The sequence below is a fragment of the Gopherus flavomarginatus genome, chromosome 4 (assembly GCF_025201925.1).
Source record: "Gopherus flavomarginatus isolate rGopFla2 chromosome 4, rGopFla2.mat.asm, whole genome shotgun sequence".
In the NCBI taxonomy this organism is placed as follows: domain Eukaryota; kingdom Metazoa; phylum Chordata; order Testudines; family Testudinidae; genus Gopherus; species Gopherus flavomarginatus.
Genome location: NC_066620.1, coordinates 55748695 through 55767041, shown reverse-complemented (window position 1 = coordinate 55767041; position 18347 = coordinate 55748695). Strand labels below are relative to the sequence as shown.

The window sequence follows — 18347 nt, the reverse complement described above, 5'->3', positions numbered from 1 at the left end:
CAACGAAACTGTCTATATAGGCTTATACTAAGATGTAAAGAGCAGGCTGGTTCTCTCTAGAGACGAGCTGCTCTCTATTGATGCGTGCACTTGTCAATAAAGAGCTTTTGATCGGACCTTGCTGGTGTTGCCTGTCTCTCTCGCGGTCAGACAACGAACTTTGCCGTCTGGGGGTTAGAGTCCCTGACACTCATACTCTTTATTATTTATATTACCATAGTAATGTCCTTAGAATCTATGAAAAGCATATTGGGTCCCTAGTCATGGACCATGACCTCATTGTGCTAGGCTCTGTACAAACATACAACAAAAAGACAGTCCTCTATGATATTATGCTTTACAGTAATATAGATGTACCACTGAACTTTCATTGCAATCATTTTTGCCATGCAGGTATCAATACAATAAAGATGCCCTAGAGATTTTTTGTAATTGTTTACTGCTGATTGACATAACACTGAAATATTAATTTGCACTTTATTCAACAGATACATTTCAGACATTCAGATCCTTTTAATTTTTTTTCACAATACTTTGTATTCCAACTTACTTGCTCTTGGTTGTCTTAGCTCTTCGAACATTGATTTTCCAGGTGAAAAAATATTTCTTCATTCTAGAAACAAGCAAATGGTAAATTCCTTACCTAATAATTTTCTTACTGATAGCAGCATCTCCCATAGTTATGATATGTAGAGCGTATTCCCGTCCTGTGTGCAGTTTCTGGAAGCAGTTCAAAGCTGTAGCAGAGCCTGAGATAGTCAGGCCCCTAATTTCTGGCCTGCTGCCAGATGATTAATCCCAAAACTGTATAAAAGTGTATAGAATATCGTTAGTAAACACCAGCTAATAAACTATGTACAATAGGCTGTGGCCTTCAAACATGAATATTGAAATTAAATACTGTCCTTTGACTAGGAAGCCAACCAGGGAGGGTAAAATTGTGGGAGAATGTTGCTAGCAGAAAGGAATATCAGGTAAGAAATTTACCATTCTTCATCTCAGCATTTCCCACAGTTCTGATACATATGGGAAGTAGCAAGCAGTGAACCAAAGTAGGGAGGGATAAAACACAAAACAGAATGAGATTGGAAAACCCCCTCTCCCAAACTTACTCACTCAAAATAGTAATGCTATTATTAGACTCACACCTGCACAATCCTGCAACCTGCACAGCAGTCTAATAAAGGTGTTAATATAGAACCGTGTTGCTGCCCTGCAGATCTCTGCAGTGGAAACACAAGTCCTTTCCACCCACAAACTTGCCATAGGTCCTTTGGACTACAGCGTGCCTGGATGATGTCTGGAAAAGAATACCTGCTGCCTTATATACCTGAACGATGCATAGCTTGATCCACCTAGCTAGCAATAGCTTGGATACTTGGCACTTCACATCAAATACAAATAAGAAGCCCAATACTCTTGTTGATTCAGTAGGCTTGATATAGCTCTTTAGTGCTCTAACATCCAAAGTGTGCTAGCAGCTTTTCTATTGGGCACTGTGGCTTTGGACAGAATGAAAGGATGACAGTCTTCTGTGAAACATTGAAAGATGAATTCACCTTAGGCAAGAGTGATTCTGGGAATCTTAGCACCAACTTGTCATGATACACACTCAGGGTCCTGCATGGATGAAGCTTTTGGTTCAGAAACTCATCTAGCAGTCATCACGGCAACCAGAAAACAGGTTATAGTGGATAGGTAAAATGGAGCTATTGATGTCAGTGGCTCAAAATGGTGTGCGATTGGTATCTCCTAACTGGGAAAAATTGGTCTAACTGCAGGTTTAGCCAGTCTGACTACTCTGAGAAATATGGATACCAAAGGGGTCTCAGCTAAGGAACCAAACAATCCCACAAATAGGATATTACTTATAGCTCATACCTGGCAGACGATGGACCTAGGCTGAAATCCCTTGTCTATTCTTTCCTAAAGAAAGTCAATGATGTAATACGTAGAATGTATACTTTAGATGTTGGGACATGTGGAAAGATGCCTGCTTGTCTGGCAAGGAAAGAGAACAGCCAGGTAAAATGCTGAGCCTGCAATCTGATCATGTAAACAACTAGGTCAGCAACACGATCAGTTAAACAACTGAGAGTTAGCAAACTAATCTTAATGCTAAGATAGAAAAAGTGTTTATACAATATATAAATGAATAACTTTTTAACAATGTATTTAAGACAAGCTCATGAATGAGGGAACACGCTTGCATTTAAACCTATGCTGTGCCCTGTTTTAGTGGACTGATCACTCACTAAAGCACCAAATAAATGACATACCACTTCATCTCAAGAGTCTGTGAACCTATGCATTCTGGGTAGCAGGAAAGATCCGATCAACACAGGATACCTGGGATATCAGGATCACTGGGATTTTTGCTGTGTTCTTGACACCATGAGTTAAGCCTAATAAAATGGAAGATTGAGCTTTTAATGTTGAGGCTCATCTAGACAGTAGGGTTCCAATCACTTTGTAGGATAATCCTAGCATAGCTAAGCTTCCCTCTCAACAGCCAGGATGACAGCAGGCACCTGTCTGGGTCTGTATGGCAGAATGGGCCTTAGCCAATGATGTCTAGTCTCACCGGTAGCTACACTGGTGGCTCCAATTTCAATTCAATCAGGTTGAAGAACCATGATCTCCTTAGCTAACATGGAGTTAACACACTACTGCCTTTGCCTCATCTTATCTACTGGATCACCTTTCCTAGAAATGGAAAGAAAAGGAAAAGCATATGGCAGGCCTTGTAGCCATCTGTGCAAAAGAGCATCCATCACCAGAGATTTGGTATCTGCATCCCTGTGAGATACTTTGGCCACTTTGTGTTCTTATGATTGGCTAACAGGTTGACTGCCAGAAGTCTGAACTCTTGAAAAATCATAGCAAAGACTTACTAATTCAAGAACCATCCTGAGTTGTTGACTGTGCATCTCCTGAGCCAGTCTGCCATTTGATTAACTTCACCTGGGGTTCCAGGTACCTTCCATTTTTCCGTGCCCCAGATTCATTCCCTGTCCTTTCAGGCTAGCATCAGTTGTGAGTACTTGTGCATCTTTAAGACAAAGGGAAGACCTTTGCAATGTTCTGTGAGACTGTCCACCATTTTAGTGAAATTAGTACCTAGTTCAGAACCTTGCATGCATTCTGCTGAAAAGTTCCATATTTTCAGGAGAAAGGCCTAGAGGCACCTGATATGGCCCATGGGGTGACTCCAATACATGAAACCAGGCAGCTCATTAGTTGTTGACATTGAGCTATGGTCAGATTTGAACATTTTACCAACTGGATATCAGGTTCTGTATCTTGTGAAATCTGCCTGGCGATGGATAGACCCTTTGCCACAGAAGTCTATTTCTATTCCCAGGTGAAGGGAGCCAAGCAGCTATTCTTGGTGTTTACAAATCTATATGCTTGAAGCAAATTCAGAGACTGGACTGTGGCATTGTGTTCTGTTGCTTGGGTTGGAGTTCTGATGAAGATGTCATCTAGGAAAGGATACAAGTGAGTGCCCTGGAACCTCAGTCTGGCTATTATTGTCACAAGCATCTTGTTAAAGACCTTGGGAACTGACAAAAAAGGAATCCTTTGTGGATGGGGTGATTATGGCACATGAAAGTACACATCTTTCATATTGAGAGCTGTGAACCATGTATTTTTTTTGTAGGGAAGGTATTATCAATACCAGTGTAACCAAACAGAATTATAATTTGTGGGCGGGGGGCGGAAATCAAGAAAATCAGCCTCCACCTTTCCTTCTCTTTGGGAACTAGGAAATATTTCAAATAGAACCCTTATCTTTGATGTTAAAGAAGTACCCCACTCTATTGCTCCCCATTGATGGGAGAGATTCTACCTCTTGACCAGAGGAGCTCCTTATGAAAATGGTCCCTGATGAGGAGACAGGGAAGGGTTTTTTTGAGAGGGTACAGAGAGAAACTGGATTATGTAAACGCAATGGATGATATCTAGCACCCACATGTTCATTGTTATTGCACTCCAGTTGTGGGGAAAGAGTGCTAGATGGCCACACCCACAAAAGGATACACGAGGATTCTGTGGAGACCGCAACAGTGGTTCACAACACCAGAGCCTCCAGTCAAAAGTATCTTTTTCACCAGGAGGTGCGTGTGGGCTGATGTGGTTGATTTGGAAGATACAGGGTATCATGGCTTTTGCCCTCTGTCTTTTACAAGGCAGTTCATAGAATCGCTAGTGATAAACAGTTGAGGCATAGGTGTTGATTTATTTGAATTATTTCCTCTTTGGAGCTGCTGTATATATACACCCAGGGAGTGGGGGCGGGGGACTGCCCTTGAGTCCTTTAGTAAGTGTAAAAACTTATCAGTCTTTTAACTGAAAAAGGTTGGTCTCCTCGAAGGGCAAGTCCTCCACAATGTTCTGGATCTCCCTGGGAAGCCCTGAAGATTATAGTCATGATTTTTGGCACATCACAATGGCAGTTGCCATTGACCTTAATGTGGTGTCCAGTGCATCAACCACAGATTGTAATGCAGTTCTGACCACCAGCTTGCCTTCATCAATAAAGAGCTGAAACTGATTCCTATCTTGCTAAAGTAATTTGTCCTTAAAAATCTAAGAACTCTGAATAATTCAAAAGATCAGACCTGACCAACAGCACTTGATAGTTCAATATTCTCAACTGCAGTCTAGTAGATGTAAATATCTTCCTACCCAGCAGGTCCAGATTCTTGGCCTCCTTATCACAGGGACTGGCTCTTGGATGTTGCTGCCTAGATCTTTCTGTTGCAGCCTGAACTAGAGAGTTTGGTGTGGGGTGTGTAAACAGAAACTCCACTTCCTTTGCCAGGACAAAGTAACCCTTCTCAGTCCTCTTGGGAATAGGGACGCATGTTGTTGATGCATGTTTGCGAAAAAAGCAAACATGATTCTGGGATGCATTAACAGGTGTGTTGTAAACAAGACACGAGAAGTCATTCTTCCGCTTTACTCTGCACTGGTTAGGCCTCAACTGGAGTATTGTGTCCAGTTCTGGGCACCACATTTCAAGAAAGATGTGGAGAAATTGGAGAGGGTCCAGAGAAGAGCAACAAGAATGATTAAAGGTCTTGAGAACATGACCTATGAAGGAAGGCTGAAGGAATTGGGTTTGTTTAGTTTGGAAAAGAGAAGACTGAGAGGGGACATGATAGCAGTTTTCAGGTATCTAAAAGGGTGTCATCAGGAGGAGGGAGAAAACTTGTTCACCTTAGCCTCCAATGATAGAACAAGAAGCAATGGGTTTAAACTGCAGCAAGGGAGATTTAGGTTGGACATTAGGAAAAAGTTCCTAACTGTCAGGGTAGTTAAACACTGGAATAGATTGCCTAGGGATGTTGTGGAATCTCCATCTCTGGAGATATTTAAGAGTATGTTAGATAAATGTCTATTAGAGATGGTCTAGACAGTATTTGGTCCTGCCATGAGGGCAGGGGACTGGACTCGATGACCTCTCGAGGTCCCTTCCAGTCCTAGAGTCTATGTCATACAGCTCTTGCTGGTTTCAGTATCACTTCCTTTACTGGGAGCACTACTCAGCTGGATCCTGTGTGTTATACAATGTCTTGGATCTTGTGTTGTGTATCCTGGACCTCCTCTAGGCAGATCTGAATTTCCTCCACCACCCTGCACAGCAGCTCTCGAAACTGCTTGTGTCCATCCAGAGGGGACGGCGAAGCTGGAGTGATAGGAGATGGGAAAGATATTTGTGCTGGTACCAGTGGAAATGGCAGATCCAATTTGTAGTTCTCCTCTTCTATAGGGTCATGAGAAAGCAGACAGAGGATGGCATGCTGTCTTCCCAGACTCAAGACATAAGACATAACTCTAAGATTAGACAGGCTTTTGAAGTCATTGGACAAGCATCCTCTGGTGATGGTTCATATCAGCACTAATGACACAGAGTCATAGAATAGCTCACAGATAACAGATGACTGCAGGGAACTCGGAAGTGGGCTGAAGAATAATGTTTTTCTGAGATCCTGCCTGTCCTGCAAGCGAAGGAAGGCAGAAGATTCTGGAAATTAACCATTGGCTAGATAAATGGTGGAGGACTTTGGTTCTGTAGAATATTGGTTCACATTCTGTGGAGAGAGAGGGCTGTATAGACTGGATTACCTCCACCACAGAAGAAGGGGAACCAACTGCCTCAGGAACAGGCTGGACAGAGTAGCCAGGAGGGGGTTAAACTAATAAAACATGAGGGCAAAAAGAGGGGTGATATAAGCTCTCAGAACAGAATAAAGATATCAAGAACAAAATTAGTCAAGGAATCAAAGGACATGAAGAGAAGAAATTGTTTAACTATACACCAGTGCTAGGAGGCTGGGTAACAAACAAGAGGAATTGGAATTGTTCATTTATGACTATAAATTAGATTTAGTTGGTATTACTGAGATCTGGTGGAATAATTCATGATTGGAATGTTAAAATCAACAGCTATTACCTATTTAGGAAGGACTGAGAAAGCAAAAAGGGGAGGGAGAATGGCACCTCATATTAAAACTGACATTGCTTGTTTGAATCACCAATATCTCAGAAGAAAATGATCCTGAATGCTTATGGATCAATGTCCTAACAGATAAAGCACAAGATGGCATTTTAGTGGTACCTGCTACAGACTACCATATCACATTAGGGAACACGCTGATTGATTCCTTATGCACCTATCTACAACGTGTAGAGAAAAAAGCTGCTTAAATCACTGTGTACTTCAATTTGAGCGACATATGCTGGAGCTTTCATGCTGCCAGTACTAAAACATCCATGGAATTTCTTAATATTATAGATAATTTCCCAACTCAAGAAGTATTGTAGCCAACATGAGGGGGGATTCTGTATAAGACTTGGCCTTGAGAGATACAGAGGAACTCGTCACAGAACTAAAAAATAATGATAGCTTAAGGTACAAGTGATCATGACTTCATCACATTTATAATGTGAAAACAGAATAAAGTCCAGACCTGTAATCTATATATACGGTAATTTAGAACGTCCAATTTCACAAAGCTGAAAACAATTATGAGCCAAATCAACTGTGAAGAATAATTTAACCAGAAAAATGCAAAATGATTACTGGGAATTGTTTAAGAACTCTTTACTAGAAGCCTAAAAGCTACAACCAAGGAAGAAGGCTGTATTGGCTAAAAAAACTGACCTGATTTAGAGGGGAAGTAAAGACAGCTATAAAAACTATATATTTATGACTGAATGGAAGACACAGGAAATTGACATTAATGAATATAAAACAGAAGCCAGGAACCGTAAAACATTGATAATGGAAGCCCACATAATCAAAATGTACAAGAGGGATTTTAAATCTTGCTTTAAGTGAAATGTTCAACTCAACCTTTAACTATGGCATTGTTATTGATGCATCCACAATACCGAATCAGAAGAACAAGACAATTTTAGTAACAAAGATTTTGCTTTAATCTTTAATACATAACGGATTGCTCAGCAGCATTCTACATGTGGGTTGAGTAGTTCTAGTCATTTCATGCATTCTTTACCATGAAAGAAAGATTAAAACCACTTTGCATACCATACACCTGATTTTGAGAAGTCTTCTGACAAAAACGAAAAAGATGGCTTGGCATACCTGATAGTCTAAGGTTAAAATAAAGAAGCAAAAAATCTTCCCACACACACACAAAAGAAAAAACAGGAGAAAAGAAAAAGGAATCCTAAAAAAAGGCACACTTTTTTTTCTTTGTTAGTCATCCTTCAATAACGTAACTATAGAAAAATATCAATTTATGAAACTGACAAATTATTGCAGGCCTGATATTAGTAGGTTTTTTTTAAAAGGCATTGTTAAGTTATATAAAAATATTAGAATGTATTATAATCTATTAATTCTCTCTCTCTTACCTGATATTGGAAAACACATTAAAATTGCATATCATGTAATAAAGTTGTCTTTCACATAGCCATTCCATTACAGGAATTATTTCCATTTCTTCTGCTTTGTGTACTACAGAAAACTAGAAAAATGAAATAAAAAATAGTCATTACTTCATCTTAAACAGGAGTTCAAGAAGCATTTCTTTGAGAGATTATGGAGTTTCCACTATTGCAATACATAATTTATTAGCTACACAGTAAATCTGACATTTTATTAACTGCTCTAATAAACAAAATCCGGTTAGTAATAGCAATTGCATGGCAATAGCAGGCAAATAGAAAAACAGCAGGTGAAAGAGCTGCTATGCTTGTGTAGGATCATGAAGATCCTTTCTTTCAGGCTCTAGAGGATGCTCACAAATTAGATAGTATGTGCCCTTCTCGGTGCCTAAGAGTAGTACCGTACTTATGAATGTTTTGAGACCCTTCATGATTGAGGTGAGAGAATAAATTAGGCTGGATATTAATCACGGAGTCCTACATTGCAACATACTATGTTACCAGAAGAGCTAACTGCAGATAGCCAAAATTTTGCATTTCCAAAGGTTTTTGTTTTTTCTACAACTCCACAAATATATCCCTCCTCTCTCTGTATTCCCATACAAATGGACACAGCGTGTTTCATTGTTTGCTGACGAGAATACATATAAAACCATCTGTTTCTAGCACTGTGACTCTCGAGTCACATGATTTCTATGCTACTCAAAAAGAGTACACGAGGTTTATAGGTAGCAAATTAACTGTTCTATTTCTTTCCTCATATTTAATTTCAAATTACAAATTAAGAAGGTATGAAAAAACATAATTAAAAGCTTCAGCAATAAAGTACATTTATATAAAAATATATTTTCTGTTGCAATCAGTTATATGTAGGGATATAACAAATCAGTATTTATTACTGCTAAATTATGCTATTAGTAGCGAACAAGCATTTTTGAACCAAGCTCTTTTTTTATATAAAGCATCCATACTGTTTAATGCAGAATATTTTTTTTTTCAAGCACACAGTATACAATTGATCCAAAGGATGCTTTTTGGCAGACGAGCACATAAAACTATCATTTTGTTTAAATTACTACAATCTGAATTGTTCTTAAGTTCCCTTTTACACTCCAAAATAACACAAGAATCTAAGACATAACTGTTCTTGTGAATATTAAAAAACAATAATAAAAACCAAGGCTAATCAAGCCTGACTTTGTTATGTTTGCATTCTGCATGCACAGGAAACAGTTCAAGAATTAATGCAGAGCAAGAAACAGCCAATAGGTCTTGACATCACGCAACATAACTGTTCCTAGACTGCTTCCTTATATTCTTTTTAAAACATAGCAATACCTTTATCTGCAATTTGAATCAAGCCACAGATACGGGGCTTTAGTCAAGGACAGAATGTTATCTACAAAGCAAAAAGTGATAAGACAATCAAGTCTCATCCCATAATAAGGATCGGTCTTTGTGTGAAATGCTATTAGTTTTTACTGAACTGATACTTCAACACTTGAAAGAGGATCTGTCTGTCTGACCCATCTTATACCTCATGACATACACTTCTACCTCGATATAATGCGGTCCTATATAACATGAATTCGGATAATAATGCGGTAAAGCAGCACTCCAGGGGATGGGGCTGCTTTACCTCATTATATCTGAATTCGTGTTACCGCAAGTGGTTCTTCCATGCCCGCCCATTCCGTGCTGCGGTCCTCCCCGGGGCCCCCCGCCCTAGCTCACCTCCGCTCCGCCTCTGCCTCCTTCTACCAGCACACTGCAGCTTCGCTTCTCCTCCCTCCCAGGCTTGCTGTGCCAAGGGAGGGAGGAGAAGCGGAGCTGTGGCACACTCGTGGGAGGAAGTGGAGGCAGAGCGGAGGTGAACTGGGACGGGGAGGCCGCAGCAAGTAAGGAGGGAAGGGCGCAGAGGAACCCTTTCCTGCCCCCAGCTCACCTCTGCTCCGCCACTTCCTCCTCCCATGAGCACACCACTCAGCTTCGCTTTTTCTCCCTCCCTGGCTTGCCATGCCAAACAGCTGATTGGTGCGGCAAGCCTGGGAGGTAGGACGGAGAAGCGGAGCTGCGGCACACTCGTGGGAGGTGGAATGGAGGTCAGCTGGGGTGGGGAGGCCCTGGAGAGGGCCGCAGCAAGTAGCTGAGGGCACAGAGGAACCGCTCCCCACTCCAGCTCATCCCTGCCTCCACCCGAGTGCTCTGCCACCACTCCGCTTCTCCCCCCCTCCAGGCTTGCTGATTGGCGCGGCAAGCCTGGAAGGGAGGGAGAAGCGAAGCAGCGGTGGTGCACTCAGGGAGGAGGCAGAGGCAGAGCGGAGGTAAGCTGGGGCAGCAAGCGGTTCCTCTCACTACCCAGATATAACGCCGTCTCACCTATAACACGGTGAGATTTTTTGGGGTCCAGAGGATCACATTATATTGGAGTAGAGATGTACCTAGTGATAAGGCTTTAAAGGCTTGCCATCATATTTACTGAAAGAGGATTTGGGGGGGGAAATCATTCTCCTCTGTAATGTCAAATATCTTGCTTCATAGTGCCTATGTGATTGTGAGGCTACATTTCAGAGAGGATTAGTGCACAATAAACTTTTTAATTAAGAGATCTTCAGTCAAAATTCTGATTAAATTACAGTTAAGAGTGAGTATGATGATCTTATTTCACTTTCTAGCCATCACCACCACACAATTCATAATGATTAACAATCTCTGCTAGTTGCACCAGGAAACAGTAGTTAGACATTACTTTGATAGGTGCTTTAGAAATGCCACTAGATTAGACAGTCACACTACAGGGACATTGGTCATTATAGTTTATTCAAACAGTAAAAGTACAGAGTTTCTTGTAGTTTGAAGGTTTCATGTAAGGATAGAGCTTCCTGAAGCTCAGAATCCTTGAAGGAGATCTTTTAGTTATTCTAACCCAGAATATTGAAGGACTAACAGCTTAAACTTGACTCAATGTTCAAGGGGGGAGGGGGAGAAAAGAGAGAGAATGATGCACTCTCAGTAATAAAAAATAGAATAAAACACCTGGAAGAGCCTGATATGAAAAGGTCTAACCAGCACTGTTTCTGCAAAGGAAAATTGTGCCACTAATCTATAAAATTCTTTTAACATCCTAATAGAACAGAACTGTATTGACATAATTTATTTAGCTCTTCAAAAAGTCTTTGACAAAGTCCCTCAAGAAAAGGCTGTGTACGAGGTCTGGTGATGTTTAATACATTTTACTAATGATCTGTAAAGGGGAGCAAGCAGTGGCACAGCAAAAATTGCAGATGATAAAGTTATTTAGGTTAGTCAAATCCATAGAAGACTGTGAGGAACTTCAAAAAGATTTAACCAAATTAGATGAAAGGACAATATGAGTGCAGACCGAGTTCAATAGTGATACATGCAAAGTAATGAATAGTGGAAGGAACAATTTCAGCTACTCATACAGGGTTTTAAAATAACTGCATCAACTCATAAGAGGGATCTAAGCATCATCATCTCAGTGAGGACCTCTGCTAAGAAAGAGGTGACATCAATAATCGTTGCTCTTTGAGAGAGTTACCTCTGTGCATTCACACTTGTATATCGGGTGCCGAGTTGCAGAACTGTCTTGAAATACTGGTGTTATACGAGTTCAGCATCAGTGGGGAGTCCATAAAGATGTCTAGAATGTAGATGCTGTTGATTATTTGAGGATATATATTGACTAGTGGCAACATAAATGGGGCAAGCCAGTTCTTCAGCAAGCTTTTCATTTCATTATCCTCGCCAACCAATACATCATAACCTTCACTTTGCTTGTGTTTAACTTCAACCAATTCATCCTCATCCATGTGTTTATCTTATTCAAAGCCTAGGATAGCTGTGTGATAACAGTGTTCATGCTGTGGCCACAAATCAAGAAATTACTTATGTGCTTAAGACCATCTCTATATTAAAAAGCATATCCTTAATCCCAATTTACTTCAGTGAGTTTTAGGGATGGTTATCTAAATCAGGGCCTCGGTGAAGGATAAACAGAGCTGTTGTTTGCATATTTGTTGGTAACTGAGCATGTAGAGTGTCAATTTCTTCCAGTGACTGCATGTAAATATTGAATAGGAGAGGGGAGAGAAGTGAGTCTTACAGTACACTTCACATGTAAGGATTCTGATAAGCAAAGTGGCAGTTGTTCACCACCACCCTTTGAGTGAAGCCCCAAAGGATTTTAAACTATTGAGATGGTTTCCTTTGACTTCTATCCCATCTTTCAGATGAGATAGCAGCATCCTATGATCAATTGAATCAAACACAAGAACTCTAAGACAGCAGATGATTGTTCCTTGTCTATGAGAATGTGAAGATAATCCATCAGCATCATTTCAGTTCCATATCCTGGACTGATATCTGATTGGGTAAAGATTAAGGTCACAGCCAGTGGACAGGTGCACTTTGGGACTGCTATTCGCTATCTTTCATATTAGCTTCTTCAAAAAGGGAGTACTACAACAAGAAGCAGTCAGCAAGGTTGACTGAATCTAGTGATGGCTCTTTAGGATAGAGTGGACAACAGAATTCTCCATGGTGAGTCCTGATTATAAGCATCTTGTATCAATATTGTATATTGAGGCCACCTATAATGTTTATGCATTACAGGTCTGGAAGCAATCTTAACGCAAATGGAATAAGGTCAGTGTCTCTTTTGCAGCCAGAACCGCCAAGATTCTTTATTTTCCCTGTTATCTGGTTTCACAAGCACTCACTCAATCTTTCAGTCCCTAGTTAGTTTAATTTACACTGTATCCCAGCCTAGTGAGCCAGTGTATTGCTGGCAATGTTGGAAAGAAGGATGCTCCCTTCCAGATTTTCAAAGGTTCTTCCCATCAATTTAATGATAACAGGACAATAATATGTAGTCTAACACCAAAGAGATCAGTAGGTCTTTTGACATAAAAGAGTTGCCACAGAGTTCCCATAAAGCACAAGGCTATGTCTGCCACATCAAGAAAAGTCTACAGGGAACATCTGGCAATCATCTGGCCTTCAGTAATGAGAGTTTGAAACTATTCCTTCTAGTCCTGAGGCAAATCAATAAAATGTGAGAATTTGCTATAATTTATAAAGTCATATTTCACCATCAAGGCATAATAACTGGCAATCTTAAATTATAGAGCAATTGAAGAATAGCTTTTGCAACTGAGATGGTCCAGGCACTTAAGTTCTTTACTGGAGGGAGATGATCTGGACCAATACCACCTATTCCTTTCATTAACAGTATCAACTACCAAAGAATTAGGGGAGGGATGGGAGAAAAATACTCCGAATCCATGGCCAATACATAGTACTTTTAGTCAGCATGTGGGTGGAATGGTTACCTGTGTTTCCTATATCATACAGGCTCGTGATAGTAAGTAAAGCATGACTGACAGAGCACGATTGCCTTGCCTGAGAGGAGACATGCAAAATATCCACCTGGGAGCACTATACTTGTATTTCCTCCAAGGGGATCCACAAGGCCTCTGTGATTCTTTTTCCTAAACTTTTGTAAGATCTTGAAGTCACCCATGGAGAATGGGGGTGGGACATAACCATCTTTCCTGGTGAGGAAGAAGATTTGTCAGATGAAAGTGTCTCTTCCTGGGAAGAGAATCCTGAGGCGCCAGTGGCTGTTGATTTGGTAGGTCCTCTTGCATGAGGGCACCTTATAGAATTGGCCACCATAAGGAGCACAAGGTGTCCAAAAAGAAAAATGCTGTGGGGGCATAAGGAAAAGGAGCGAGGCCCCAAGGATGTTCCTGCTAAGGCTGACAAGTCAGTCATCAACTGGTTAATGGGGTCTCGTCCTTGGGATATACCTTAAAGGAGGAAGGCTGAATGGGAAGGTGGTGGAAACCTGGATGGAAATGTCTGAGGCAATATCATCTATCTCCAGTGGCGGAGCTTTAGGTGTCAGTACCAGAGGTGAAGGTAGGAGGGGGGCGGTGGCATATCCTTCCCTCCCTGTATATTCTTGTACCAGAGTATGAGAATGTGTAGGGCACAGGTACAGGCCAATAGATATTGCTGACAAGAATCTCTGACTGAAAGCGCATGGACATGCACACACCTGAAGTGGAGCATCCATAGGGACAGTGACTCATAACCTATTAAGTCATTCAGTCTATCTTTCCAAACTACAAGTTACTAGTACTTGTGCTAAAGGAGACCTTTTAAGCTAATGGAAAATAACCCAGGTTTCCCCATCAAGTTCAGCACCACCGAAATAGACTGTACAGATTATTGCAGTGCTCTTTTTCTAATAGGCCTTAGCCAAGCTGTGGTCCATGGACAGCTGACTGGTCTTACAGCAATGACTCCCTCTCTTTATTTCCAGCTGTAAATCACTAAAAGGCAGATAAAAATACACTGAGTAAGATTTTCAAAAAACGCTCAGTGTTGGCTTAATTCTGCTTCCACTGAAATCAATGGGAGTTTTACCAGAGACTTCAAAGGGAGCAAATATAGGCCAATGCTGATCAATTGTGAAAAATCCTCCTTAAATACTTTCCCAATACTACTTTTTTATATAAGTGTAATGTGATGCCCCTCAATAGCTCGCTGACAGTGGGGATCAAACCCAGAACTCTGGGTCTAAAAGCAGAAGCCTCTTCTGCCTGAGAAAAATGGCCCAGGTCTGTTAACTTGCAGCCAGTAGTAGCAAACTCATCCATCTGTATGTGTGGCACACGCATTAGAGGGGTTCAAGTGCCATAATGTATGATTTAAATATGCAAGTACTGTAATTTCCACTGGTTGTAAGATCATAAATGGGAGGTGGGGTGGATACATTCTACAAAAAAGTTTCAAAACTCTTGAGTTACAATTACTGCTGTGAATGTAAATTCTGAAATTATTATATAGCTACCTTGGACACAAATGAAGCAGTAATGGTCCAATATTCTTTATTATGTTTAGCTGAATTTGCAGAGACAACTTGAAGATCGTAGGGATTATAGGGAGCCTTAGGGTTGTTCCTGCTTCTTCTGAGACAATATATATATTCTCCACTATCTTTCAGTAATAAAGGTCTCTGTTAGCAAAGAATACATGCATTAAGTTACTGCACCACTTATTTTTCATAATTACAAATTGATTATGTACTTTACCCTTAGTAGATAATAAATTCAAACAGACTGACTAAAAACAGAATGGTGAATAATGGCATCAGAATTAGCTGGAAAATTACCTATTATTACATCATATAGCTCTTCAAGTAGCATCAATCCAATTATTCTTTTGTTCCATGACAGGAGTTTTTTAAAATGTTCACAGATTCCAAAGCCAGAAGGGACCATTGTGATCATCTAGCCTAACCTTCTGTATAACATAAGCCACAGAATTTCCTCAAAATGATCCTAAGAATACACCTTTTAGAAAAGCATCCAATCTTGATTTAAAAATCATCAGTGATGGAGAATCCACCACAACCCTTGGTAAATTGTACCAATGGATACTTACTCAAACTGTTAAAAATGTACACTTTATTTCCTGGCTGCATTTGTCTAGCTTCAACTTCCAGCCATTGGATCGTGTTAGATCTTTCTCTGCTACACTGAATAGCCCAGGCAGCACAGTAAGGGTGCAGGGAGCAGGGGGGCTTAGATAGAGGACAAGGGAGTTCAGGGTGGGGGGCAGGGAACAGGGGTGTGGATGGGGTCAGGGCAGTCAGAGGGCAGGGAACAGGGGGGTTGAATGGGTGCAGAGGTCCCGAGGGCCAGTCAGGAAGGAGGGGGGGGTTGGATGGGGCAGCAGGGGGCAGTGGTTCCGGGGGTGGTCAAGGAGAAGGGGTGGTTGGATGGGGCAGGGGTCCTGGGGTGGGGCAGCCAGGAATGAAAGGAGGGGTTGGATGGGGCAGCGGGGGGCAGTCAGGGGACAGGGAGGAGTAGATGGGGCAGGGGTCCCAGGGGTGAGAAGCGGGGGGAGGGGGAGAATAAGGGCGGGGGCTGGGCCGGGCCACGCCTGGCTGTTTGGGAAGGCACAGCCTCCCCTAACCAGCCCTCCATAAAATTTCCGAAACCCAATGTGGCCCTCAGGCCAAAAAAAAATTTGCCCACCCCTGTTATAGGAGCATTGTTAGGTTTAATCAATTAATATTGTGAAGCACTTTGTGAATGTTAGAAAAATAGGTGCTATTTAATATTCTAAATACTGTTACTATCTAGTAGTTTTGAAAATATGGCATAAATTCAGGTTGAATTAACTACATTTTAGCAAATTATTATGCTTCTTGTAGGGACATAGAGGAATAACTTTTGAATCAAAAGTTGCAAAGCTGAGGACTATATTTTTGATCCTGCCTCTAACAATGGGTAGGAACATTTTGCATGCAGAAGCAGGTTCCTGTGCAAAATTTTCATTTGCACAAGTAAACCAGGTAGCTAGCTAGTCATTCATGGAGTCAATGTTTCAAAATCTGGCTTCCTACTACCTATATCAAGATGCACAGAGGGTGTTAAACTGGAGGAAGCCCTTATACTTCTCAACCAGTTACTATGATACAACAAACTTTGCCAATGTTATAAGTACTACATTATTTGAAACCAGATTTCTAAACAGCTTCCATGCATTTTGAATTGCTGTTACCATGATATTTATGTAGTATTTTCTTTCCTCTAGAAACCAAGTATTGTGTTGTTCAGTACTTAAATAATTTGCACTAAGGCAATATCGCTTCAATCAGTTTTGATCAAAATATAGAAGCATAATCACCACTTTTGAAAGAGTTAGTGCTGAAAAACCAACTGTGCAATACAAGAGAAATGCAATTACTTTCACTCCTAAAGGGAAACAGGTAATAGAAGTATAAAGCTCATGCCATCCCAAATGCCAGGCACTCTAGAAAAACTATCCACACATGGCAATTTAATAGATATCCCGCAAGTTGGATGTTCTATGACAGTGGTTTTCAACCTGTGGTCCACGGACCCTTGGGGGTCTGCAGACTATGTTCAAGATTTCCAAAGGGGTCCACATGTCCATTTGAAATTTTTTATGGGTCTGCAAATGAAAAAAAGGTTGAAAACCAGTGTTCTATTTATTTTATATATAATGTCTTTCATACTTGAACCACATAATAATTGACACTGATGACTTACGATGGGAAGAAATAATAATCAAACCATTTGGACGGCTTCTTCTACCACAAAGTTATTAGTTTTAACAGAATTTTATATTTTTTTTAATTTTGATGGAAATCTATTTTTAACTTTTTTTTTCCTATTTCTATCAATTTTAAATCAATCTAATTTAAATTTCAGCAGGGAGTCAGTGGCCCAGATGAGCCCCCAATATAGGGGAGGCAATCCCACTGCTTAATAGCTCCTGTCGAGGTCTCATTCTCTTCCTCCCTTTTGCTGTCCTAGACAGGAGACCCTGCTCTGCTAGGATTGCAGCCTCCTACCCCCAACCTTGTGCCTGCAGGGACCACATGCCAGCAGCCACTCAGCCCTGCAGGGAACCCTCTACAGTTCTGATGTCACAGGAGTGAGTGAGTGAGTGGGTGGGTGGGTCCTGGCAGGTCTCCTACCTGGGGAGAAAGAGAGCAGGCCCATGGCAGCATGGCTGCGGAGGGCTCTCTGAGTTGCTGCTGTGCTGTTGACATCTGATCCATGCAGCTGTAAGGTGCTGCTAGGGGGAGGACTGCAATCACGCTGACTGATAATGATAATTTCAGCTGACATACTGAAATCAGCCTTTCCTGTCAAATCCTGACAAGACATGTGGTTTATACAGGAGGCCTACAATCAGTTTCCTGTATCTCCTACTACATTCCAAATCAAAATTTTATTTACCAAATGGCCTCCATTTTGTTACTATCTGTGTATGAATAAGGAGCAGCCACTTAGCAACTAAGGCTTTTTTTCTTTTATTCAATATTCTTATTTTACTACCATCATTACGGCTGGTGATTATAATGCTAACAGACACCTGCTGCCTGTCTACACTAGCACTGCCATTCTGGCTTCTATCAGTGAAGATGCAATGGCGAGAACTTTAAAGAAAAATGCAAAATACTAACAAATGAAGGGTCAACGGTAACAAATGTGAAAGAATAAATGAATACCTAGTACTGTACTATGAAGCAGATTTTTCTGATTTCCTGCAACAATAGTTGACCTTTCGAACCTGATCACAATTATATAAATGTCAGCATATAAAGATCCAGATGGATGAAAAGGTGCCCCTTGTTCCTGCACATCAGATTACTTGTCTACTCTGAACTTTAAAAAAAAAACAAAAAACAAAAAAAAAACCAACCAACCATTTTCTATCACTGAACCACCACCAATGCAGCTGCACTGGCATCAGTAACAGTTCTAAACAGGGAAGAATTTCTAATGAAAAGAGACTGTTTTTCTGTTGTTGATGATGATGACAAAGAATACTTGCCCCACTAGGACTTGCAT

At 40.9% G+C, this 18347-nt stretch overlaps 1 protein-coding gene across 1 annotated transcript in view; it reads right to left on the bottom strand.

Moving 5' to 3' along the window:
- DNAH14 (dynein axonemal heavy chain 14) overlaps positions 1-18347 on the bottom strand; it is a 490898-nt gene that overhangs the window by 433797 nt on the left and 38754 nt on the right. The window contains exons 7-9 of the mRNA XM_050948398.1: positions 14807-14971; positions 7891-8003; positions 551-613 (exon numbers count right to left, since the gene is read on the bottom strand). Coding sequence (XP_050804355.1) covers positions 551-613; positions 7891-8003; positions 14807-14971 — 341 coding nt within the window. The remainder of the gene's footprint in view (positions 1-550; positions 614-7890; positions 8004-14806; positions 14972-18347) is intronic.